The sequence below is a fragment of the Alligator mississippiensis genome, chromosome 15 (assembly GCF_030867095.1).
Source record: "Alligator mississippiensis isolate rAllMis1 chromosome 15, rAllMis1, whole genome shotgun sequence".
Classification (NCBI taxonomy): Eukaryota; Metazoa; Chordata; order Crocodylia; family Alligatoridae; genus Alligator; species Alligator mississippiensis.
Window position 1 is genome coordinate 27879395 of NC_081838.1, and position 26786 is coordinate 27906180.

At 54.8% G+C, this 26786-nt stretch overlaps 1 protein-coding gene across 2 annotated transcripts in view; it reads left to right on the forward strand.

The window, feature by feature from the left end:
- Positions 1-11621: 11621 nt before the first annotated feature.
- LOC102574042 (zinc finger protein 420) overlaps positions 11622-26786 on the forward strand; it is a 141085-nt gene continuing 125920 nt past the window's right edge. Inside the window, exons 1-7 of one of the 2 annotated variants that reach the window (XM_014596378.3) lie at positions 11622-12283; positions 12695-12784; positions 14513-14685; positions 15140-15266; positions 17742-17858; positions 19057-19241; positions 19737-23780. In XM_014596378.3, the coding sequence (XP_014451864.2) occupies positions 11842-12283; positions 12695-12784; positions 14513-14685; positions 15140-15266; positions 17742-17858; positions 19057-19241; positions 19737-21695 (3093 nt within the window). In that variant the 5' untranslated portion in view covers positions 11622-11841 and the 3' untranslated portion in view covers positions 21696-23780. Of the gene's footprint in view, positions 12284-12694; positions 12785-14512; positions 14686-15139; positions 15267-17741; positions 17859-19056; positions 19242-19736; positions 23781-26786 lie in introns of those variants that run through there. The other variant, XM_059718868.1, reaches the window with a different exon arrangement.

Sequence of the window (26786 nt, forward strand, 5' to 3'; positions counted from 1 at the left end):
GAAGAGGCTGTGCTGGAATACCATGAGGAATGGATGCCCGCTTCCCTCAGTGCCACACCATGCAGGGGTCTATGGCAAGGCAGGAGCTGGAGATGTTTCTCTATCATCCAACATTTCCCAGCCATGGTAGAGGCTATGTGAAATACTCCTTCCATCCTGCTCCACTCCATGGGGTTGGGAACAGGGCACAAGTACGAATGGATGCCAAAGATACTGCAGCCTCCTCCCTCTCCTTATTCTGGATGGCACTGGCTGTGAGCAGCGGGACCTACTGCCCCGCAGGCCTGGCCATGTGCAGATTGGGAACATGTGGTTAGAAATGCAGAGTGTGAACTCCAGTTTGCAGTTCCAGCAGAAGTGGGCTCACCTGAAAAAAATGTCAATCACAATCATCTTGCTCCTGGTCCCAGGGATTCTCACAGGGTTTGTGAAGTTGGTGGTGCTTGTTGGGGCTGACCCGAGCACCCACACAGGCAAAAGGCTAAAATTAGCTTTTTAAAACAGCTCCCAGATATGGATATTTCTTGGCGTGTTTGTGCGAGCACGCTGGTTAATGGCAGGCAGATATAAGCCCCAGGTGGCACATGCAATTAGACTGCAGGTGTGTGCACATGGGTGGGCGAGTGGCTGAGGGTTGTGGGGTGTCTGTGCCCATGTAGCAGTGCCTACTTTCACCCCGAGCAGGGGCATAGGGATGTGCTCATTGCTAACGATCACCCTGAGGCAGCAGTGTCTGGACACTAGTCCCTTAAAGCAAGGAATATCTAAGATGGCAGCATCTTTCCCAACTGTGGGAGGGATTGGTTTGTGTTGTGCTGGATGAATGAGCAAGGGGCCCTTGTTCTTGTTGTTTTCCCTCCAGGTGCCAGACATCCTGGGCACCATATTCATCCGGATGCCAACTATCCAGGAAGGGTCTGGGAGAGGCTTCCTGCTGGAAGGGGGGTCCACTCTGGCTGGCTTCTACCTAGAGGCAGTAACCAGCAGCCTCCTTAGTAAACCTCTGCCAATGGACAGGTACTTGCCACTTCCTACCTCTTGTACCCAGTGACACACAAATCCCACAGCCTGAAAAAGCCCATAGAGTTTCAAGCCAGGTGCAGATCCTTTGGGATGACTTCCTGAGAGCCAGTGTCCTAGTGTCTTTGTGTAGGAAATGCCAGGCTTGTGCCTAATGGCATTGGCAGAGGAATCACTGTGACCCAACCCCATCCTAGACCAGCAAAGCCCTTGGCCTTTGCTTCAATGCCCTCTTGCTTCATAACATCACCAGAGTACCTGCAGCTCATAAGTAATTTGTATTAAATTGCAGCAACACTTCTGACTTGTGGAGGGCTTTGAGTGGAGATGGTGACTTCTCCCTCCACGTGCTGCAGTAGCTCCTCAGCAAGATTCAATATCCGGCTGAAACAGAGAGCAGCTCAGCCGAGGACACCGCGGCCTTTGGACCTCTGTCAGTAAGTGACAGCCCGGGCCCAGTTGTGCTGGTTCCCCTTGAGGGCTGGCATCCTGGTTCTGCAGACCTTGAGGTCAGACATCAGGCTGTAGGGTGAGCTTTTCTCCCCTGCTCTCCTGCCCCCTGGTCATCCCCGCTCTGCTGTCGGCAGCAGAAACACAGCGGCTTCATGCTCCGCGGCCAACGGACTCCATGAGACTTTGCAACTAGAAACCTCTGTAACCGAGAGGCTCTTTGTGCTTCGCAGCTCTCCGTTCAGGCTACTGGTGCCCCCACACTTCCTGGGCAGGAGTGCAGGGATGTGACTGGGAAGAGAGCCAAGTGCTAGGGGAGCTGCTCCCAGAGCTGTCCTGTGCTCTCCTGGATGTAAGGAAGAGACCTTCCGACTTGGAGTTATGGACTTCCAGATGTCTTCCCCGGGCTGACTCTGATCCTCTCTATCCCTTCTGGCAACTTGTGCCTCTCTGGAAATCATCCACACCCTTCACTCTGGCCCCGTGCTGACAGAGCTGCTCCCAGAAATGCTGTGTGCTCTTCTGGAACAAGTGAGCTGCACTGTAGGGCAAGAAATGCCAGCGCCCAGCAGGAGCACGCAGAGCAGGCAGCTGAGGGAGGGCCACCTGCACGTAGTGGGCAAGCCTTGCAGGTAAGGGGCAGGCTGAGACTGCTTTCACAGGTTTGGCCTCACTTCAGGCCCGCTGCCTGCAGGGTGTTCCTGCCCTTGCCAAGGGCTCTACTGAGCTGTCCTGGTCCTGACAGCTCAAAGAAACATGGGCTTGTCTGCAAAGGGCAGAGTCTGACATGTTAAGGCTGGAGGGGGCTATTTGTTCCTCCCATCTGAGCTTCCCTGGGCCAGGCCAGGCAGTTTCAGGCCAAGGGCTCTGAGTGCAGGCTTCACAGTATCCATCAGTGATCGGCATATGCTGTGCTCCCAGGTCTTGGGGCCTGCGCACGAGGCTGCTGCATGTTCCTGTGCTCTACATGTAGCCTTTGTCCTTGTAGGGAGAGAAAAATGGCTGCCCAAATCTGCCCAGAGTGCATTTGGATTGGGAGAGCTTCCATGCTTTTCTTCTGGCTTCCAGAACTGATTCATGCAAGGCCCAGCCCTCCCTGTCCCTGTCAGGGGACAAAGGCATGAGAAGGAATGGCAGCATCGGTTTGATCTGAGCTATCTGCCTTAACCATTGGGAAGGCTTGGAGAGGAGAAGGAGCAACCAGTTTGGAGACCTTTGTCATCCCTACAGCTGAAGCTGTAGGCAGACAAGGACTTCTCTCTTTGGGTGTCCGGGGACATCAGTATCACACAGCACTTGGCTGGGTGCGTGGTAAGTGTCTGAGTAATGCACCTCCTGAGTGACAGGGAGTTTTGGTCTTGCTGAGGCTGCAGTATCTCTTACAGTCTGTAAATGTGGCCTTCTGTTTCCCCAGGTTTTCCATGGAGAACCTGGCCTGTGTCATTTCCAAGGGCTTTGGGGAAAGAGTGGCAGCATCCCTCTGCAAACAGGGAACTTGGCCACTGCTTCAAAGCCTGGAGACGCACTGTGAGGGGGTGTGCCAGCTGGCCAGGTACAAGGGGCAAGCTGCATTGCATCCGTGCTCTAGGCAGTGGGAAGAGTGGTGGAGGGAGGGGGAAACTTTCCATGCTGAAGCTGCAGGGTCGTGCAGGGCTGGAGACATGGAGCCTGTGCCCCAAGAGATGAGAGTTGCTGCCTCCAAGCAACTGGGTGCTGGCAGTGCCCAGCCAGTCCCACAACCAGTGGTTTTCTCTTGCAGGGCTCTGCTCCCACTGGGCATTGTAACGCCCAGTTTCATAGGGCAGGTGCTGAAATGGGTCAAGGCTGGGTCTCAAAACCTGAGGGTCACTGGAACAGCCTTCCTCAGCCAGGTAAGGCCCCACAGAGAATGAGCAGTTTGATGAAAAGGTGACCATTTGCTGTGCTCTTTGCCTGGGCAGTCCCCTGGTCCCCTTCCTAGGAGGGAGGATCGCTGGAAGACACTGCACTAAACCAAGCAGTGCCTCAATCTACTCGCGTCAGCATCACCTCTCCCGCTCACACTAAGCCCCTGCATTTTCCTGGCTCTAAGCAGACAAGCATGCCCACGTCCAACAGGACAGCACCACGTGCTGAGGCACTTCCTCGTGGTGTTTTGTGGGATTCTGCTCTGGCACGGGTTACTTTTCTGCTGCAGGCCTGGGCTCCTGGCAATGACTCTGCTCGATCTCATGGACACATTGATTTCTTTTAGCTTGTGTGACCCATCCACTGAAGAGCAGGACCTCCTGAAGCCAGCGCTTCATCTGCTAACAGAATGAGCCAGGGACCATAAATACTTCATTCAGCAGATGGTAGCTAAAGCCCTGGGCAACGTGGTACGTAGTGCCCCTGCACAGGTGAGGTCGAAATCCCTCTGCTCTCTCTGGAACAGAGCTTGACCATAGGGACCAAACGAGGCAGGGCTGAAAGGGTGCACAAAACCCCCATAATATATCCAGTGTTGCTCTCTCACCCCTTGTGCTGTCTCTACAGACAGCTGGGTGTGACAAGTGTACTTTTGGTGCAGAAGTGGGTGCCTGGCATCTCACAGGCATACGGGAATGTAGCCGCAGGGGCTTACTTGGTCAGATGAAGTCCTGAACGCTCTGTCAATGGGGAAGCCCAGAGGTGAGGGGGATAGGCACTGACCAATGTGTCATGTCTTCTGTTTATACAGCTGAAACAACACCAGACCCTCATCTTAGAAATGCTGTTCCAGGCCTCATTTGTGCTGTTTGTTAATGAAGTGATGCGGGAGAGCATGAAAGCACTGGCAAAGCTCCTCCACCACCCATGTACAAGTGCATGGCCTTTGATTTTGGCTGGTGGGACACACATCAGGGCCTTTTTTGACCACATGAGGGAGCACCACCCCCCGGCCCTATTCCAATGCTCTTTGTTCTGGGCCAAGTCAGAGGTGGGGGATGCACTTGCTGCCCCTTGCTCCAGTCCAAACTGGAAGATTTTAATTTCTATGGAAGAGATGAGTTTTCAGGAGGAAAAGCAAGTGAAGAGGATGGGATGACAGATGGGCCCTTGGAGACAAGGAGGGACTCTGGGGAGACCAGGCCAGGCTGCAGCTGGGGTCATGGGGCTCTGGGGCTGTTCTCTGCCTTGTTGATGCTCCTGAGCCAGAAGCAGAGCCAGGCAGACAAGCCACTGCAGAGGCAGAGGGATTTGTTTCATCAGGTTTCATAATCAGAGCCCCCGGTGATGGCACATTCAGGGAATGAGGATTGCTGCTGTTCCCCACATTGCGCTGAGTGCCCCCACTCCCAGGCAGCCCATGTGGGGCAAGAGCAGTCACAGTCCACCCCCCTGGCAGACTGGAAACCAAAGGCTCCTGTCATGAGCTGTGCCAGGCCCATGAAAGAAAGGTTTGGTTGTGACCACACTGGGGTTTCTTGTCCACAGAAGGATGATGCTCTGTGGACTGTGTCATTCATCTTCTTTGGCACCTTGGCAAGGTGCATAACAAAGAAATGGCACAGCTGGTACAAAAGCCAGGTGAGGCAGAGCTGCTGCTGCACCTGAAGGACCCAACAGTCAGATGGCCAAGGTAAGGACCAGTGACACCGATGTCCTCAGCCCCACCAGGTCTGCCCAGTCCAGCCCCAGGGCAGCTCTGCCGTTCCTGCATCCTGCAGTGACCATCCCCTTCCCACTGCTGGCCTTTTATGTGCCCAGTCACGTCCCCAAGAATTGCCCTCGCCAAGGGAAGGTTTTTGGTGAGAAAGGCAGGAGAATCTCAACAGCTTCCACTGACAAGACTCTCAACCTTCCTCCTCAGGCAGTAAAGTTGCTCAGTGCTGAGCAAAGTCAGCATTTCCTGCAGCAGGGAATACAAGCTGCTGCCAATGGAGAACCCCAAACCACATGTGTGGGAGCATTTCTGTAGCTTGGGACCCAGAGAGACCACCCGCCTGCATGCATTGTGCACTGCCCACCCCCACATCACACTTGAGCCCTGATCCCCAGGGATGACCTGCCTGTGGCACTGCTAGCATAAGTGACTGGTGCTTGCCTGAGTTGGGAGTGTCTATTCATTAATGTCTCCCTCTCGCCTTCCAGCTCTGAGGTCTCTGGAGAAGGACTCATCACTGCAAGTCCAGGTCATGGCCACCCAGGCCATTGAGGTTTTTCCTAAGAGCCCTTAGGGAAGGGCACCACCTCAAAACAAAAGTCATGGGCATATCCTACCCTGTATAATCTCTAACTTTTGCTTTGTGTGCCTGAGGCCCCACTCAAATTGAGAGCGAGCTCCTATGCATGCATGTGTACATGTACATGCATGTGTGTCTGTAATTAAATTATGCCCCATCTTCCTCCAGCTGTTGTGGCTTTTCTCCTGAACACAGCAGAGAGGAGGTTGAAGCCTTGTAGCTTTGGGAGTGCGTGTCTGCTTGGTTGGAGTATCTTGCCTTTTCGTGGGGTTGTGTGGGCAGGGAGGTGGGTACTGCTGCTGAAGGGCATAGGTGTTACCACATGCTAACCAGGAGGTGGGGCTCTCCCAGGCAGACAGGCTAGGGACAGGTGCTCAGGGAGGTTAGACTGGGTTAAAAATGGCCACCCCATCTAACTTAGTTCACTCAGGCATGGACCTTACACTTAGATTGACTTAACTAGAGATTCAAGTATGAACTTCACAGAAGTTCAAGAAATTAGGTTGATCAGGTCAGCCATTTTTAGACTAAAGTTAACCCTACTTGTCAGGCCTGATCTGTTAGACCATGTCACAAGACTGATCTAACTGAAGTCCTGCACAGCCCGCAGCAGCAGCCCGTCTCTGCCCTATCCACAGATCTGGGGGGGCACATGCCCCACGGGGTTCTCCTGAGGTGTCCACAGAGGTGGAAGCCCCCCTTCCCCTGTACCCCTGGGCAAGCTGCTCGGGCTCCAAGCATCCCACGGCCTGCCCTGGGGGGCACCATTCATCCCAGTGCCTGCCCCTGTCTTCTCCACACCCTCCCTCAGCACGGGGGCCTTGATCTCCCTCCCCTGCCCCTTCTCCTTCCTTAACTTACCTGCTGTGGTAGGCGTCACAACCCAAAGTTGTGGTTTTTGTTTGTGTGTGCTTCGGCACCGCTAAATTATTGTTCCCGCCTAAATTGTAGCTTTCTTTGCACAATAGAGTTCTCTGCTGTGGGAGAGAACTCTGGTGCAACGGGGGATTTCCCGCCAGATTACAGCTTCTTTGCATGGTGCATTTCTTTTGCATCTTAGAGATGTACGGTGCAAAGGAGTTCCCGCCATTTGTATTTGGATTCGCGCCACATTATTGGCCAGTTCTAAACGTAGGCACATGTGGCAGCTAGCTATTGGCTTGCTAGCCGTACAAAAGGCTCGAGTGGTTTCCGCCCAAGTTGGAGGACTCCACGAACACCAGGAGGAGGAGACTTCACGCTGTGTGAAGATCTCCAAGCACTGCGGATCCTTATGGACCCAACGCTTTTCTTAAGCGGGCAATAGAGGCTTAACAATCGGACCCATGGAGCCTTAACTACTCCGGAGGGGAAACAACGAACCGCCTCTAGCCTCTCCCCATCGCCGAGCGCAATCCAAGAAATATCCCTTTCTTGTAAACCCAATTTTCGAACCCACGGAGCCTAAACAACTCCGGGGGACCAGGGAACCGAACCGAACCCGCGGAGCCTAAACAACTCCGTGAAATAGAATTTGTCGTAGTCCTCTAGCAAGGATTTAAGCAGAGCTGCGCCTGGAAACCTGTCCAGCCTACACCACTACCATCTTTGGGTGTAAGTAAATAATCTTTTCAATCAACCACTGCGCGTTTGTGACTAATTCTAGCTCGCCACCGGTTTTTTCTGACCCCACGTGCCCAGGCTGCTGGTCACAGCCCGCGTGCGCAAAGGTGGGCCACGGATCGCCCCTCCCGACTTGCACTTGGCAGCGGGATCGGGGCCTAGCCCGCACAGTAGGCAGTACTGCACCCCTTACCTAGCATATTCCAAAAATTACACAATGAAACCTGTTACACAACCACAAGACAATGGCATAAATACCACAAAACTCCCAAAGCCCCCTACCTTGCCACAGGCAGAGCTGGGGGGGGAGGGGGGGGTGAGAGCTATCGGGGCTCTACCATGGCAAATGTTGAAATGTGGGCAAGAGATCCGAGGAAGAGGTCCATGCCCTCCACTACAAAAGGCAGGCAAAAATTCCTGTAGTCCATACTTGTCCAATGACGGGGTCAAATTCCTTCCTTATCCCAAATAAGACAGTCACAGGGGCAGGACCCTCTAACCAGGAACCTTGGGGTATTAATTCCAGCAGGAACGTAGGCACACCCCAGTCAAAATCAAAGTCCCCAGCTTTGGATTCAGCTAACAGCCAGTGCCATGAAGGAAAGCAAAAAAAAATCTCCTGACACCTATGCCACCTGGATGGAAAAAACTTTCCAGCCTTATGTTGCTACCACTAGAGCCCAAAAGCCTGGGAAGAAAACAGACCCAAGCCTCCATCCTGCTCTGTGACCTGGGGACAGCAACCTGGGTCAGCACCGGAGGTGGATCCAGGGTGAGGTGGTATAATGGTTGGTGCATTCTTTGCTTTTAGACAGGCGACTTCACATCTGCCGGCATTAAAATGCTTGTTTTCCGCTTGTGCCCAGCGGAACTACTTAAATTTGTGCACTCAAAATGAAACTAAATTGAAAATTCATTTTTTTTAAATGCAAATTAGCAGGAAAACCAATATTTAAGTGCATTTCAAAATGCACATTTCACAAGTAAAACAACACAGAACACAGTTGAACTTAAAAGCTGCCTTCCAAGAGCGATGAAGCAGAAGTTTCAAGTCAGAAAAACATGGGAATTGTTGAGCACCCTACCCTGGGGGTGGGACCAGGAAACCAAGTCAGATGAGCAGGAATACCGATGAGCTCCAGCCTGCAAGACAGCCAGACACACTGGGGAGCCCTGCTTGGTTGCCCACCCCAATCTTCCCTTTGTCCTGCCCCAACCCCCAATGGGGGAAGAGAAGAGCCAAGCGCACATTGTACAGCATGTAGACATGACTGGAAGTGCTTCAACAACCAAATGCTAGCAAGTAGTTTAAGCCAGGCTCATTTTTTGAAGCACTGTGACCATTTCTGGAGGGCTTCTTAGGGCATGCGTGTCTGCTCACTCACCTTAGAAGCATTTGGTACTTTTGAAGCAAGTGTTATATCTGCCCAGGGCCTAGGCTTGATGGAGAAGATAAAGATGCCTTGAGAGATGGCTCTTAAGGTAAGAATAGATCTTCCTCCCTAGATATGCAGAGGGAGGTTTTAAGATGGGAAGCACCTCCTGCCTAGATGTCTAGGGAGGGAGCTATCTAGGAAAGGGGATAGCCCCCTTCCTAGATATTTAGGAAGCTCCATATCTCCCACTGCACCAATGCCTTTCAAAACGCTCGTAACTATTACTGTATTTACTCAAATATAAAACAGTTTTTCCCCCTCAAACAACATAGGGGGAAAGACCCGTGTCTTACAGTTGCTTACAAAGACAACTCATGAAACATATGACCCACCTTTGAATTGCTGCTAAAAGCAGCCTGTGCTTAGCAACAAGAACCAAGGATGAAGTTGATGAAATGCAGCCAGTGCTGAGCATGACGACACTGTGCTGCACAGTGGTCCCTAAGGCCAGCAGAGGCAGATGGACGGGAGTGCCGTACCTGTGCTAGATAATGGGCACCAGATGAGGAGCCTTTTGCAGCTGTAGCTAATAAGCTGGGTGAACTTCTGAGGCAGGAGGGGGGAGAAAGGGTACAGCCTCAGAGCCAGGTGGACCTGGACCTTCACTTTGGGTGAAAGTGCAGGGAGGGACAGGGGACAGCAGTGTCACAGCCTGCCCTACCCTTGTTTACTTGGGGGAAGCACTTACAGGGTACAAGTCCCCCTTCCCATCTTCCAATATCCCAAAGCCCCACCCATGCCCCAAAGCCCTAGCACCACCTTCTAATCCTCAGCACCTAGAGACCGGAGAGCTGTAGCTGGTGCCAAGGTCTCATTATGCCTGCAGCTGAGACCAGACTCCTCTTGCGCTGGGGTTACACAGACCCAGCTGGGTCAGGGCCCCTGTTGTGCAGGTCTGTGCCGGCACCCACAACAAACTCTGGCCTCACACCCTTGGTTACGTGCATGAGGCACGCAATGGCATTTACAGGGACAAACTGAGGCACAGAGCAATCACAGCTGTATTTCCAACCATGCCCGAGAGTGCCAGGATGCCCTGGCTTGGCACTTGACCTCCAGATGCCCACCAGGCATGTGAAACCTCCACCCCTGGCAGTGCGGAGCCAGCCCAGCTCTGACCCTGCCATGGAGCACCCGAGCCCCAGCCCAGCCTGCCGGGAGCCCGTGGTCTTATCTGGCCACTCTCCGTCCTTCTCCCTCCCTCCGAGCACGGCTGCTCTGACCCCCCACGCCCAAGCTGGACAGAGGACCCAGGAGCCCTGGCTCTCAATATAGTCTTTTTTCTGCCTCTTTCTGTTGCCAAGAGTCTCATCTCAGCGCTCTCAGGGTCAGCCCGCACCGACTGCCTCTGCACTTCCTCCAGGGCTGGGTGTCACGGCATTAGGCTGCTGCGACACCCCCGGTGCCCAAACTACTCCTGGATCCCCTTCATCTACTATGCTTACGTGCAATTGCTCGACTAGTGAAAAGGGAGGTTGTTCTGGGGCCCAAAGGCAGCCCTCACACGCTCTCAGGCTGTGGGGTCCTCCTGAACCCTGTTCTCCTGCCATCCAGGACCAAATATACCCCCCTCCACATGCCACACCCTAACCCTTTCAGGAAACCAAAGGTGTCTCAGTTCACTGGGCGAGCCCAGTACCCATGAGCTCCAACAGCCCCGCTCCTACTAGCAGCGGGACACGGGGTGGAAGGTCTGGCAGCTCCAGGTCGCTTCCTACCAGGTCTGCCCTCCCCGCTTTGCTGCTGCCACAGAAATAACTCCATGCGCCCAGCCCTGGGATTTATATGAGCGCAGCGCCCCGCCTCCTTGCCGTCAGCTGCCCGCCCGGGGGTTGGGCTATTAACCCCTACCTTCCTGGTGCTTGGGGTCTTAAAGGGGCAGCCCCACCTCTTAGTGACAGGGCTAGGGTTCCCCGTTACAGGCACGAATTACCGTAATGGTGACCTCCCCTGCAGCCATGCCCGCGCCTCGCAGTTGGCACCAGTTAACTCAGTGGGTGTCCAGCCCCAGTCTGAGATCTGGCCTCGCCCCAGGCCCGTGTGCACAGCGCCGGGCTGCAGGCTCTGCCCGACCAGTGACCAGCCCCGACAGCTCCTGCTCCTTTCCGGGCCGCGGGTCTCCGCCCCGCCCCGCCGGCCTGCAATGAAGCCCCTGCCCTCTGGCAGCGCGCCAGCCGGCCAGGTGCCCCGCACACATTAGTCCCTCTAGTCCCTGCTCAGTGCACTGGGGGCCGGGCCGGGCCGGAGCGCGCGCACCGCGTCTGCCCGGCTGCTCCGCCGCGGGGCGGGGGCTCCAGGTGGGGCAGGGCCGCCTCCAGCACCACGGACCGGCCTGGCCCAGCAGCGCCGGCTCCGGCCCCCAGCCCCGCGGGGAGCACTGCCCCGCACTGCCCCGCACAGCCGGCGGCAAAACGCGCGCGCCCCAACCCGGCCGGGGCACGCCGCGGCGGGCAGGTTGCGGCGCGGGTGACCAGGGAATGAGCGGAGCAGCCCGAGATCCGTGTTCAGCGGAGTCCGCGCACGCGGGGACCTGCATCCCGGCGCCGCGGCCGGGGCCAGGCACCGCCACACCCCGCCGAGCTGCGGGGCCTTCCCCGGCGGCGGCGGCGGCGGCGGCGCCACCAAAGGGTTAACGGGGGCGGGTCTGCGCTCCGCTCCCAGCAGCCCCCGCGGCGGGGGGGGGGGTTCCTTTTCCCAGCCGTGGCGGCGCGGGAGGGTCGGTCGGCCCGGCCCACAGGAGGGGGAGGCGGCGAGGGCGGCTCCGCGGGTGTGTGTCGCGGGGGGGGGTGACACGTGGGGCCGGGGGCCGTGTCCCCCGTGGGCCGGGGCGCAGGTCGTGGCGGGCCCAGCGGTGAGTTCGTGCCCGGCCGGTGCCCAGCCCGCGCGTGGCCGCCGGGGCCGGGCAGGTGGGTGCGGGCCGGGCGGGCGGGCGGGCGGGCGGGGGGCAGGAGGTGAATCAGGCCGCGCCGCCTCCTTGTCAGCCCGAGGATCCCTCGGAGACCCCCGGCGGCAGCGCGGGACCCCCCACCCCGCAGACACACGCCGGCGCTTCCGGGGCCTCGGCTGCCGCGGGGCCGCGGGAGGTGTGCGGCCGGCTGCGGGAGCTGGCCCAGCGCTGGCTGGAGCCACAGCGCCGCAGCAAGGAGCAGATGCTGGAGCTGGTGGTGCTGGAGCAGTTCCTGGCCATCCTGCCCCGGGAGACGCGGAGCTGGGAGTGGGGGCTGGAGACCTGCACCCAGACCGAGGGGGTTCAGCTGGGGCAGGCGGAGGGGGAGAAGCTCCAGATGAGTGTTCCCGTGTCTGTGTGCTTGCACAGTTTTCCTTCCCAACTGCATCGCCCAGATCCCAGCTTCCCACTGACATGTTTGTCTCGTCCCCAGGTCGCAATGAGTGTGCGTGTCAGGGAGGTGTGCCCAGGCACGGTGCAGCCCATGGGGGCATCGCAGGAGCCTGCTGATTCCTGGCCGGAGCTGCCCACAGCCCGTGATGCCAACAGGCCTCTGGAGGGAGCAGAACAGAGCGAAAGCCCAGGGTCTCAGCACGAGCCACCTTGTGTCCCCGAGGAGGAGCCTCCGCTCTGCCACAAGTCAGGTTAGGACTGAAGCATGGGCGTGGGTCCGGGTGCCTGAGTGGGTGTGCTGCATGCAGGCTCAAATGCCTGCCCCTGCCCGGGACAGGGCTGCAATATTCGTAACCGTGGCCAGGCTGGGACAGAGCTGTGATCTCTGTGGGTGGGCAGCGCCCAGGCTGGGGGTCCCTGATCTTTCTTACTGCACGTGTGGAGTACCCAGCAGGCAGAGACTTGGGCCTTGTCCTGCTGCCACAGTAACAATCAATGACCTAATTCATGTCTGAAGAGTCAGTGTTCGCTGGCCCCTTTCTCCTGCCCCCGTGAGCCCTCTGTGCCAATACAGGGCAGGTGTAGGTGATGGGGAAATGAGACTCCCCAGTGGCCTCTGGCTGGTTCAGTTACAGTTAACTCGGGCCTCTGTCCTGTTGCAGATTCCCTTGAAACCGGGGAGACCTGGGAGTTGTCAGCAGACAAAAGCTCGTCAGGCTGGTGCCCCAGACGAGGCCCTTCCCCAGGAGCAGGTAAGGAGCGCTGGCTCGACCCTTTCCTGCAGCAGGAGGCAGCATCCCCCAGTGGAGAAATCTCTGCCACAACGTTTTGGTGGGATCAGTGCTCCAACACATCAGCGGTTCTTGTTCTCCCAGTTCTCCTGGAAACATTTCCAATGCCTTGGAGAAGACTGACCATGCATTTCACCTCCCCCTGCTCCTAACATGTGCATGCTGATATAGCCGCAACATGCATTGAGCTTCTTTCCCAGGGAGCGATGTCCCTGCAGGCTCTGACATGGGGCTGTGATCACCACCCCACGCTGGGACAGTTACAGGCAGTCCTCGACTTACGACTTTTCGAGTTACAATGAGCATCACTTACAACGTTTATAAATTGATGCTGTTTCAATGTTCCAACTTGAGTTTCGACTTTATGATGATGGATACAGCTGCATCCAGCTGGTAAGTCTGATGTGGTGGAAGGGGTGAAGGTAGGGGCGTGGGGGGGCAGATCAAGGCCCCTGCGGTGAGGGAGGGACTGGGGCTGGGGCAAGCGCTGCCAAGCCAGGGCCAGGCAGGCACAGGACTGAACTGCGGCTCATCGGGGGGGGGCGCAGAGAGGGAGGGGGCAGCGGCTTCTGCCGCTGAGCACTGCTCATATGGCGGCTCATCCAGCAGTTCCTGCAGCTGCTCCCACCGCTTGCTGGGGGGCAGCATGTGCCCCCAGAGCTGTGCAGGTCATGGTGGGCAGGGCCAGGGCTGCACCAGGCTGTGCTCTGTGTGGGCAGTGGGGGCTACGATGAATTTTTGGGTGGCTTCAGCCCCAGCAGAGGCTCTGCTCCACGGCCCACCCCGCCTCAATCCAGGAGCGCATGGCCCCCCCCCCCATGACCTCCCACTGCCCACACAGCTGGAGCAGGGCAGGCACAGGATGAAGCCGTGGCTTGTCCGAGGGGCATGGGGAGGGTGGGGAAGCTATCGCCGCTGTGCTTCACTTGTCCAGAAGCAGTGCAGCGGCTCTGTCCCGTGCCTGGCCCACTCTGGCTGGGCGAGCAGTGGGTGGGTATAGCCCCCACTCCCAGCACCGCCACTGCCAGCCCAGAGCACATCCCAGTGCAGCCCCAGCCCTGCCTGCCCTGTGCAGATCCAGGGGCACATGCCCCCCATGCCCTCCTGGACCAGTGGCAAGAGCAGTGGCAGGGACCGCTGAATGAGCCGCCAGATGCACAGCGGTGGGAGCTGCTGCGCCCTCCCTCCCCGTGCCCCCAGTGAGCCGCAGTTCACTCCTGCGCCCGCCCAGCCCTGGCTGGGCAGCTCTTGCCCCAGCCCCAGTCCCCCCCTCACCACAGGGGCCTTAATCTGCCCCCCACGCCCCTTCCCTCCCCTCCCCTTCCACCACAACAGACTTACCAGCTGGATGCAGCTGTATTGAGCGTGGTAAAGGAGCTAGTCCCCCATTTATAACACTGTTCCTATGGGAAAATTGGTTCCAACTTACGACATTTCGACTTAAGACGGAGTTTTCAGGAATCAGTTGCATCGTACATCTGAGGACTGCCTGTATTCAGGCTCATCTCCAGCCTCATATCTCTGGAAGCCTATTAGGATCTGTGAGATTTTGAATCTTCCTTCTCCACCCTCTTCCACACACTGAAGCCTCCATCTGCCTTAGGCCCAGGCCAGTACAAGAGAATAGCAGGACTTCCCCGTGCCAGCAGCACCAGGGCTAACCTGTGCCTTCTCTTCCCCACCCTGCAGGTGCTGGGACCCTGAGCAGAGCTGAGCAGCAGCCTCCTGGAGACGAGACTGTAATCCTGGATCTGCAGAGGACTTCCCCTGGGAGACTGGAGGAGAGGGGCTCCCTGACACCTGAATCAGGCCAAGTTAAGAGGGGGCAGGGCAGGCCTCCAAAGCAGGGGGAGAGCTTGGAGGTGAGCAGGGAATCAGGTTCAGTTGTGGGTTGGAGTACAGCTGGAACAGAGCCCAAGAAGAGTCAGGGGTGGTATTAAGATTTTAGGGGAGCAGAGAGACCTGAAGAATGACAAGATGGCATTAGCAAAAGCTCCCTCCCAAGTGCAGGTAGCCAAGACTGCTGGCACAGGAAGGCCTGATCAGAATGCATGTAGCTGGGGCTCCCTGCCTCTAGAAGTGGTGCCCAGGCTGCCTCAAGGGGCTGAGCAAATAGAACATGATGACCTGGGCTAAGGCCAACAAATGAACTCCGACGTCCACAGTATCCACAGCAAATGTCAGCTGAAGAATGGGGCATTTTACACTCTGATTTGCCTGTGGTTAGTTATAGTACTGAGTGATTGCAGATAGGGCTGCGGGGACTGGAAGCAGCTGAAACGGGAGACACTGATGGTGTAACGCTTGTCACTGCAGCTCCGGGACGTGTTTGAGGACGTGGCCGTATATTTCACGCGGAAGGAGTGGGAGCTGTTGGAAGATGAAGACAAGGTGCTTTACCAGGACGAGATGCTGAAGAATTACCAAGCCCTCATTTCCCTGGGTAAAGCTCTGGTTCTTGCTTCTTCCTGGAGCTATGTGAGCTCTTTTAAGTTCTGTAGTCATGTCCTTGTGTTTCAGCGGTCTCATTCTTGCAGACTTCTGGCTGGTGGTATAAATCAGCTTCCTCTTCACTGCTCTGTCAGTGATCAGACCTCTTTCACATTTCATATTGCTTTATGCTCCTTCATTTGATTCAGCTGCCTTCACTTGAGTGTTCCCCATTCTCGTAATTCCTGGTGTTTCCATATTCAGCAGTTTTTGGGCAGCATGATCTCTCTTTGCCTTCTCAGCACATAAATTCCCTAACCGCTCTTCTTTGGGGAATAATTCTGATTTCCTCCCTCTTTTGCCTGGCTTGTCCTGTCCAAACACCTTTTAAAATCGTAGCATGCTGAGTTCTGTGATATCTAAATCCCCTTTTTCCTCCCTTGGTTATGACCCAGCAAAATTTAACAGAAGTCTTATCAGCTTCTGCTGCTACCACATGTGGATGATGCATTTCCTCATCTTCTCTAGTGACACATGTAAGCATGGAACCCAGGTACTTCCACCAAGGGGTCACTGGAAACTTCTGTCCACATTTCTTCCTAACATCTTAATCTCCATAGACCAGGGACTCTGGCTTGGCTATATTTATGTTAAAACCAGTACTCTGGAGTTCACTCTGCCAGTCTCAAAACTTTTCCTGTCCTCTTCCTAAAATCCTTCTGCAGATCTGACACCCATCACTGTGGTAAAAAGAAGTGGGCTTAATGCAGGGCCTAGTGAAAAATAGTTTTCCTTTCCAGAGCATCTCTAATACAGGGGCTTCTTCTGGCTTGTGCATAGGGTTGAAGTACTTACCTTTTACTAGGTCAGTTTGCTTTTCTGATGCTTTCTTTGCCCTCCATTTTTCCAAAAGGATTTCCTTAGGCCAGTGGTTCTCAACCTTTTTTGTACCAGGACCCATTTGTAAACCTTAGTGGCTAGTCCCAACCCAGTAAATAGTTTAATTAAAAAACACCTAGGGCACTTAAACATTTGTGGGGAGCCTGCTCTGATGCACTGGGAATCCAGTGCGTTGGAGCAGACTCCATTAATCAAGTCTGCTGAAGCACATAAATTGATGTGCTCTGGCAGCCTCACGTGTCACATGCATCAGCGGCACAGAGCGTCTCCACGCTGAGAAAATGGCAGCTGTGTACTTGGAAATACATTTGCTGTGCTTCAGTTCAAAGCATTTTGCCATTTTCTTAGTGTGGGGACACTCTGTGGTGCTGATACAGATGCTGCACAGGCACTTTTAATTAGCCTGGCTCGCTAATTTAAAAGCACCCAGTGCTGTGTCAGGCACACGTGTAAAAATGCCCACAAGTATTATTATACACTATAAGTTAAAGCAGCTCAACAGTCTTAATTTTAAAGACAGAAATCAACATCAAGAGGAAAACATTAAATTACTCCCAAGTGACATTCATCATTGTGCAATTTGCACAGTGCAACTTGCCAGTGCCCCTCACTCCTGACTCGTAGCCCCTGGGCCCTGCCAGGGCCCCTGGAAGGCTGCCAGCCTGCAAGGGGAAACGCATGCTTTTGCGCATTTTTCTGTGACTGTTCATGACCCTCTCAAATATTCTTGCTACCCGCTTTTGGGTCATGATGTACAGGTTGAGAAACACTGCCTTAGGGAAGTGCTGAAATGATTTCTGTAGCCCAGCAAAGCCTGTATAGACATCATGGCCTTTCACATGCTGTGAAACATGGCTCCTTCTGCCTTCTTTTGTCCATGTGCGTGAGTCCCAGGAACTTTGTTTTAAATCTTGCAGTATTTGCCAGCCTCTGGACACATCTCCCCTTCTGGGATGATCGTCTCATTGGATGGGATGGGATGAGATGATTGCTTCGACTGCAACTACAGTTATACATAGTTATATATCGTTTCCTGTGCCTTGGTGATGCTGAATTACCCTCTCTCCCAGAAAAAGTCTCATTGTTAGCCACCTGACGTAGATGCTTTTAACTGCCACAAGTCCTCGCTTTAAACCTTCCGTGAGAATGAGCTCATTTCCATTCCTTTGCCTGGAATTCAACTGATAAGAGAAATGTTATACATCCATAAGTGTGTCCACTGCCTCTTCAATTTCGTACCTTGAAAACAGTAAAAGCTTTATCTTTCTGCTCCCTAATAGAGCATAGATCATTGCATCTCCATGCCTGTCCCTGGTGACTCTGTCAATTTTATGCCCTTTCTATACAATGGAGTGGTTGGTGCTTTGTTTCCTATGACAGTTCCTCCATTACCTGGGTGACAAGGGCCATCATGTATTGAATGCTTCTCCCTGCAGTGCCTTCTCTTCACCCTAAATGCCCATCTTCCAGTGTCCATCCAGGCTCTAGTAGAAACCTTGAATTCATTGGATCTATTCTCCAAATCCCAGTTGGTTATTCTGCATCCAGTACCAAATCACAAATGCTCTTTAATCACTGTCCCAAACAGGACATCGAGGTCCCACACCTGACTTAATCTGCCGCATCCAGTGTGGACAGGTGGAGCTTTGGGTCTGTGATGATGAGGACAGTGGGGAAATCTCAAGGTCAGAGGACCTGCTGCCAGGTGAGTTGTGGCTGTCCCCTCCACCTAACTATTCTCAGTAGTGCTCCTTGGCCAGAGTGCCAGGGGGACCTGGGAACTGCTGGCCTGCCCTGTGCTGCCATTGCAGGGTGCTGACCTCAAACAGAGTACATTATGTTGTAATGTGTCCAGGCAGGCATTGTTCCCAGTTTCTTGAAATTCAACCATGTGTAGACAAGCAGCTGTTCCCTTTTTCTCCCTCTAATGACAGATGTTAGGGGAAAATCAGGTTTGGTGCCTTGATTTTTCAGCCCAGATCTGGTTTTCCTAGGATACCGTAATCTTAAATTTCTATCTTGGCTCAGCAATGTAAGAGTTAATTCCCCCCCCAAGGTAGCTAGAACCCTCTAACACCATCTCCCAGAGCATAATGGGATTTGTAGTTCCCCATGGAAATCAGTATGCTATACAGAGGCTCTGTGTAGCCATTCCTGTTGGACAAGAAAGAAGCTGAGGCTCTCCCTGGCTTCTCCTGGTCAAGTTGCCCTACAACACAGAAGGAGTTTCATCATGGTCTCAGGCTGCATGAAATGGCTCCATGGCATGGATGGGATTCACAAGATTTTATGTTGCATTAGGAAGTTAAAACACCATGGTTTGCATCAGAATTTCCCCCTTCCTGTTTCCTCTGTGGGGCATGGAGTGTCACGAAGCCTGAGACTCAGCATAGAGTCTAGGTTCAGGTCGTGCCAAGGCCTTTGTCCCTATGCTTATTCCTTGTCAGCAGAGGAAAGGTCCATGGACTCATTCCCTGCACAAGACCTTTCCCTGGAAGCAGTCAGGAAGCACAGACTTGCTCCTCTCAGAAGAGAGCTCCGCAGCTCTAAGTACTTCCATCATGCTTAGCCCATTAGAGCATGAAGCTATTCAGGCACTGCCCTAACGCACATGTCCCACATGTGCTGGTCCCAGCAGGGCCTGAGGTGATGGTATGGACAGCTAGGCCAGAAACTGAGAGTCTGGCTCAACTCCACTGAGTAGGCAACATTACCCCAGCACAGGGACCTGCCCCTCCCTCACCCCAAGCATCTGGAGATTTGGCAGGAAGACCTTGTTTTCTTCACGTAACAAGTGCTGAGGTGAATGCCTGGTCTGAGGCAAGTCCCAGCAGAACGAATTGCAGAGTTTGACCTTTTCAAGCAGCATACGGACTAATCTGGAGTTTCTCTTCCCCATGCAGGACGTGCCTGGCTGCTGAGCGGAGCTGAGGAGCAGACTCCTGCAAAAAGGTCTCCAGACCTGGAGCCAGCGCAGACTTCCCCAGGGAGTTTGGGCAAGATGGACTCCCTGAGACCTGAGAAGGAGCCATGGCACAAGAGTCAGGGGAGGCCCCAAAAGCAGAAGGAGAATGTAGTAATAAACCAGGTACCAGCTCCAGTTGAGGGTGAGACTAGAGAAGGGGGCAGAGCCCAGAAAGAGCACTGGGTGCAGGGAAGATGTTTTTGGAGCTGAGAAGCCTTAAAGAGCCATGGGAAAGAAGCACTGCATCCAAGCCAAGTCAGTGGGGAAAGCCTCGGAAGCAGGAGCTCACTGCCAAGCACAAGGGCAGAGCCCACCCCTGGCCCAAGGTCAGAAAAACCTTTAAGTGCCCATCACTCCTGGCTCTTCACAAGATAAGGCACACTGGGGAGAAGCCCCACGTATGCAACAAGTGTGGGAAGAGCTTCACCTGCTTCTTAACCCCTTGTTGCTTACTGCTAGATCCATTCTGGAGTGCTCCTTCACCCTTTCACCAAATGGGGAAATAGCTTTATGTGCCCCTCTGACTTGGTCAAGCACCTACATGTGCACAGGGGGAAGTATCAGTACTGCTGTGTCAAGTGTGATAAGACATTCACCCATTTCTTCTCCCTGTCTCAGCATCGGCACATCCATCTGAGGAGGAAGACGCACCATTGCACTGAGTGCAAGAAGAACTTCATCTGCTGGCAAGACCTGTCCCAGCACCAGTGTGTGCAGACCGAGGAGCAGCCACACCATGGCACCAAGTGTAGGAAGAGCTTTAGAAAGCTCTCTAATTTGCCCAGGCACAGAAGCATGCATACAAGGAACAAGCCACATCGGTGCTCGGAGTGTGGAAAGAACTTCACACGATCCTCCCACCTTTCCCGACACCAGATCATCCACACAGGGGAGAAGCCACATCAGTGCTCAGAGTGTGGGAAGAGCTTCACTCATTCCTTCAGCATGGCTCGGCACCAGCGTATCCACACAGGAGAGAAACCACATCAGTGCTCAGAGTGTGGGAAGACCTTCACTCATTCCTTCAGCATGGCCCGGCACCAGCGTATCCACACAGGGGAGAAGCCACATCAGTGCTCAGAGTGCGGGAAGAGTTTCTCCCGATTTTCCCACCTGTCCTGGCACCAGCTTATCCACACAGGGGAGAAACCGCATCAGTGCTCAGAGTGTGGGAAGAGCTTTGCCCAGGCCTCCCACCTGACCCAGCACCAACTTATTCATGTAGGGGAGAAGCCACATCAATGCTCAGAGTGTGGGAAGAGCTTCACTTATTCTTTCAGCCTGGCTCGGCACCAACGCATCCACACAGGAGAGAAGCCACATCAGTGCTCAGAGTGCGGGAAGAGCTTCACCCTATCCTCCCACCTGTCCCGGCACCAGCTTATTCACACAGGGGAGAAGCCACATCAGTGCTCAGAGTGTGGGAAGAGCTTCACCCGCTCCTCCCACCTGGTCTGGCACCGGCTTACCCACACGGGGGAGAAGCCACATCAGTGCTCAGAGTGTGGGAAGAGTTTCGCCCAGTTCTCCCACCTGACCCAGCACCAGCGTATCCACACAGGGGAGAAGCCGTATAAGTGCCCAGAGTGTGGGAAGAGTTTCATTCGATCCTCCCACCTGGCCCGGCACCAGCTTATCCACGTGGAGGAGAAGCCGCATCTGTGCTCAGATTGTGGGAAGAGTTTTACCCGATCTTCCCACCTGGCCCGGCACCAGATTATCCACATGGAGGAGAAGCAGCATCTGTGCTCAGAGTGTGGGAAGAGTTTTAACCGTTCTTGCCACCTGGCCCGGCACCAGCTTATCCACAGAGGGGAGAAGCCACATCGATGCTCAGAGTGTGGGAAGAGTTTCACCCGATCTTCCCACCTGTCCTGGCACCAATTTATACACACAGGGGAGAAGCCACATCAGTGCTTAGAGTGTGGGAAGAGTTTCGCCCAGTCCTCCCACCTGACCCAGCACCAGCTTATTCACGTAGGGGAGAAGCCACATAGGTGCTCAGAGTGTGGGAAGTGCTTCATTCATTCCTTCAGCCTGGCTCGGCACCAGCATATCCACACAGGGGAGAAGCCATATCAGTGCTCAGAGTGTGGGAAGAGCTTCACCCGATCTTCTCACCTGTCCCGGCACCAACGCATCCACACAAGGGAGAAAACACATCAGTGCTCAGAGTGTGGGAAGAGCTTCGCCCAATCCTCCCACCTGACCCAGCACCAGGTTATCCACACAGGGGAAAAGCCACATCGGTGCTCAGAGTGTGGGAAGAGCTTCACCCGATTCTCCCACCTGTCCTGGCACCAGCTCATCCATACAGGGGAGAAGCCACATCGGTGCTCAGAGTGTGGGAAGAGCTTCACCCAATCCTCCCACCTAACCCAGCACCAGGTTATCCACACAGGGGAGAAGCCATATCACTGCTCAGACTGTGGGAAGAGTTTCAACCGGTCCTCCCACCTGGTCCGGCACCAGCGTATCCACACAGGGGAGAAGCCATATAAGTGCTTGGAGTGTGGGAAGAGCTTCACCTGCTCCTCCAGCCTGGCCCGGCACCAGCTTATCCACACGGGGGAGTAGCTGTACCAGTTCTCAGAGTGGGAAGAGCTTCACTCAATCCTCCAACCTGCCCAAACACTGGCTCATCCACACAAGGGAGAAGCAACATTTGTGCTCAAGGTGTGGGATTACCCAGTATTCCCTCCTTGCCTGGCACCAGCTCACCCACACAGAAGAAACCACATCAGCGCTCAGAGTGTGTGAAGTACTTCCCCCACACTCCAAAACTGGCCCAGCACCAGTGCATCCCATCCAGGAACATCCCTAATTCTGCCAGCAATGCAGGGAAGGCTTGTTGATGTATACCTGCTCAGCACCCACCAGTGTCTGCATCCAGGCAAGCAGCCTCATGCTGGTTCAATGCAGCAAGAGTTCACCCATCGTTCAGCCCATCTAGGGCCCTGCAGAACCTGAAGGACACAGATGGGGAGGGGTTAAAACGAAACACCTCAAGCAGAGGCCAGCACAGATGCTGGGGAAAACTGTAAGGAGATTATATTTCTTTCAGCCTTGAAGCGTGTGCCATCCCCGTCATTCTCTAAAAGCAGTCAGTGCACTCAAAGGGGGACAAGAAGTGCCATCACAATAGGATGCTCTCCCCAAGACAGCTGGCCCCAAATGATATCCAGGGACTTTCTTTAGCTGACTCACTGCTTTGTCCTTCCTCCTGCTCTTAGGGTTCTGGTATGTGAGGCTCTAGAGTTGCAGGAAGGAGGACATTTATGGCTAGGAAAGCATTCTCTACCTTCCACCTTGACCTTGCCTTTCCTCTTGACCACATCACCTTTCTCCTAGGCCTGTACATGCACGCTGGGATCTGCAGGAAGCTGCTACTGTTACCTGTGAGCCCAGTTTGGCAGTTTTGCTTCTCGGCCCCACATCAGAACTCTGCAGCACCAGGTGCCAGCTGCCCCCCGCCCTCCTTCCCTTCATCCCCTTCTCTAACAGAGTACTTGCTAATCAAGCCCCATAACATAATATCCCTGTGGTTGGTCTCTATGTCCCTCCAGAATGGGCTGTGGACTGGGAACAGACCAGGCCAGAAGTCTTTCCAGGGCATATCTCTGTGATTTCCCAGCCCCTTGCATTTCCAGATGATTCACTTCAATCCAGTTCACAACCTCAGGAGCAGGAGCTGGTCACACTCGATGCACAGAAGGTCATCTAGTCCAGCCCCCTGCTCAAAGCAGGACTATTCCCAATAGATCATCCCAGCTGAAGCTTTGTTTTTAAGGTTTTGAAAACCCCCATGGATGGAGTTTCCATCCCCTCTCTAGGGAAACCTGTTACAGTGTTTAACTACCCTCCTAGTGAGAAAATTCTTCCTAACTTCTAACCTAAACTTCCCTTGCTGAAACTTGAGCCCATTGCTCCTTGTCCTGTCATCTGCCCCCACTGAGAACAGTCCAGCTCCATCCTCTTGAACCCCCTTCAGGTAGCTGAAACCTGCTATTAAGTTCCCCCTCAGTCTCCTCTTCTTTAGACTAAATAAACCCAGTTCTCAATCTTTCCTTGTAAGCCATGTCCCCCAGCCACCTCACCATTCCTGCTGCTCTCCACTGGGCTCTCCAATTTGTCCACATCCTTTCTGGAGTGGGGGGCCCAAAACCAAACACAGGACTCCAGATGTGGCCTCATTAGTGGTGAATTAGAGTAGAATAATCACTTCCCTTGATCAACTGGCAGCGCCCCTACCAGTGCAGCCCAGGATGCTGTTAGCTTTCTTTGCAACAAGGACATACTGCTGGCTCATTCAGCTTATTGTCCACAGTAACCCCAAGGTCCTTTTCTGCAGAGCTGCTGCCCCCATCCTGTCCCGAGCCCCCAGCCTGTCCCGGTGCATGGGATTGCTCCATCGTAAGTACAGAACTTTGCACTTGTCCTTGTTGAACCTCATAAGATTCCTTTCAGCCCAATCCTCCTATTTGTCTAGGTCACTCTGAATCCTAGCCCTACCCTCCAGCATATCTACTACTCTCCCAGCTTGGTGTCATCTGTAAACTTTCTGAGGGTGCACTCTATGCTACCTTGGAGGTCATTGATGACCAGGGATCCGGGTTTTCCATTTCCCACAGAAAAACGGAGTAAACCGCGGATTTTACCAGAGGCAATTGCGGATTTCTCATTTTACTGCAGATTTTTTACATTTTGCAATGAGCTCCCTGCAGGCTGCAGAGCTCCAGCCTGCAGGGAGGTGGGAGGAAGGCAGTGAGACAGTGGGTACTATGTGCATGGACATGCACTTGGCCCCAGGTAGCCCGAGCTAAGTGGAGGGGGAGGGATGAGGCACCTGGAGGGAGCTAGGGAGGGCTGGGGCTGCTGCCCAGCCAGACAAGGCTTAGGGCCTGGGGCCACAGTGCACAGCTGCAGGTCCGTAACGGAGCTGGACAGGGCCACGGGTGGCTCATGAGGGGGAGGGCCAAGTCTCTGCTGCTGCACATACTCCCAGAGGGAAGGGGGGCCTGCGCCCCCCAGATCTGTGCGTGGGGCAGGTGCAGGCTGCGAGCGTGGGCTCCTACCCTGCTTGCCCTGGGACCTCTACAGCCTGGCAGCCTTGATCCAAGCAGCAGGGAAGAGCGGAGCCACACGGAGAAGCTGCCCACTGCCTCGTTGCCTGAGAGATTGTGGGAGACCATATCAAAACCCTTGCTTAAATCAAGGTACACCCCATCCACCAGTCGTCTTGAATCCACAGAGCCATCGGGCACTCAGGTTGATCAGGCGTAACTTGCCCTTGGTGAATCCATGCTGACTGTTCCTAATCAATCACCAGGGATCCCTGTTTTCCCTTTCTCAAGGGAAAACGAAGTAAAACGTGGATTTTCCCGCTTACCAGAATAAAATGTGGATTTCTCATTTTAGCAGTTTACCCTCTGATATTGCAGTTTTGCAATGAGCTCCCTGCAGGGTGGCAGAGTTCCAGCCTGCAAGGGGCTGGGAGGGAGCAGGAGGAGAGCGGTGGGGCAGGGGGGTGCCATGTGCATGTGTACACGCGCATGGCCCCAGGCAGCCTGGAGAGCAGCTCCAGCAGATACGCTGGGCAGATTGAGGCCCCCATAGAAGGAGTGGGGGTAGCTGAGCAGGGCTGGGCCTCCTTCCCAATCGGATGGTATATGGGGCTTGGACCCCAGGGCCACAATGCAGCACTGCAGGGCCCTGTGGTGAAGGGATAGGGCTGCAGGCAGCTTGTTGGGAGGGTGGCTCCCTGCTGCAGCATGCACTGTCGGGGGCTAGGGTGGACCCGGGCCCCCCGGATATGTGCATGGGGCAGGGGTCCCACCCTGCTGCCCTCCTCTGGGGTCTCAGCCCAGCAGCAGGGAACAGCAGAGGCATGCAGGGATCTCCGTGCACAGGGGCTGTGGGGGAAGTGGCACAGGGTTGTGCTGCTCACTGCAGCCCCACATGCTGAGGAGGGTTCACCAGGTCAGTGCGGAGCTCCCAGCCATGAGCAGTTTTCCTGCACAGCTGCACTCTGCAGAAGCGGGATGGAGGGCAGCAGGGCAGGAGTGCAAGCCTGCAGCGGGCAGCCCGTTGCTACCTCTGCCCCATGCACAGATCAGGGGGCATGGGTCTCTCCTGCCTCTTGCAGCAGCCCCAGCCTCCTACTAGGTGCAGAGGGATGTGGACCTGGGTCCCTGGCCCTGTAACCCTGGCAGCTGGGGTCTCTTCTGGCAGGGAGCTGTGGGTGTGGGGTGAGGGGCCACCAGCAGGGCCGGGGCTGTGGGGGGGAGTGAGGGGCCTTTTATTTTTATCACGGTTTGGGGGGGGTTTATCAGAGAACTTGTGATTTTCTTTAATCAGGGAAAACCAGGATCCCTGGTGATGGGTGCAGTGTGAGGAGTACAAGACCTGTGCATGCTGCCTATTTTCTTTAAGGACAGAAAGCCCCCAATGCTGTTAGAACAGATCAAGGTCAAAATAATTAGGGAACTGGGCAGATCCATCAATAACTTCTATACACTCTGAGCCAGCTCCAAATTGAATGGTTCAAATGCTCAAAAGTCAAAACAAATCCTTTTTGCTGGCCAGAGTTCAGACTGGATCACGGATGCCCTGGCCTGGCCCTGCACAAGAGTCTGATGTCAATCTGATGGAGTGACCAGGACATGCACCCCATCTGCCTAATAATTCATGATATGGTGGCCAGCCAGCCTCTGGCCCCTTGAGTTTACACGAGACCATGATCGTCTTTCTTTGCTAGGTTTATACAAATAGTTTTATATTTTATATATCTCATTTGAAATACATGTTGCTGTGTGGTCTTCGTTCTAATATGTTTTTGGTCTAATAATTAAAGCCAACTTTGAGGGAATGAATGGCACTTATCGTGTGTGTGCATGTATGTGAGTGTGTACACACGTGCATTCAACAAGAAAAGCTGGGAACAGTGGCTAGACCCTGTGAGGTATCAGTGCAAACCCAGGGATACTTGCTATGTTCAGTACCACTTCTCCTAAGCCCTGGTACATGGGGGGCCTTTGTACCCTGGACCCTGCCTCCCTGCCCTGGGTCTTGATGTCCCTGAAAACCCACCCAGTAACAGCTACACCTCTGGACTCTGCTGGTTCTGCCCCGGGTTCTGCCTGCTCACTCTGGGTCGTGTCATAGGTCTCCTGAACACTGCCCTCCCTGCCTGGCACAGTTCAGCCCCATCAGCGAAGAAAACCTCCAGCTCCCAGTGTCCCAGCTGCAGCTGTTGCAGCCTGGGGTCCAGCCCACCCACATGCCCATCCGGGCCCAGGCTTTTTGACTCGGTGGGTCACCGTGACGGCATTATGACATCAGAGCCTTCTCACCCAGTCCTCAGCCTCTACCTGGACATAGGTCACTTGCATTCTGAGCTCTTATTGGCCCAGGGCCCCTGCAGGGGACATCCAGCCACGGCAGCAGGTGTGTGGCTGGGGCAAGGAGCTGAGCCTTGGCAGCCTCATTTCAGGGATGGATCCTGCAGGAGACCGGCTGGGCTGCGCAGGACCGGAGCTGCAGGAAGAAGGTGGCATCCTGTGGGGAAAGAAATGGCAAAATTTGGACACGAGCAATGGAGCTGGAGGCAGGTGAGGAGGGGGAGAGGCAGTTTGGGAGGTGGTGCCTGGAGCAGACGGGACTTGTGAC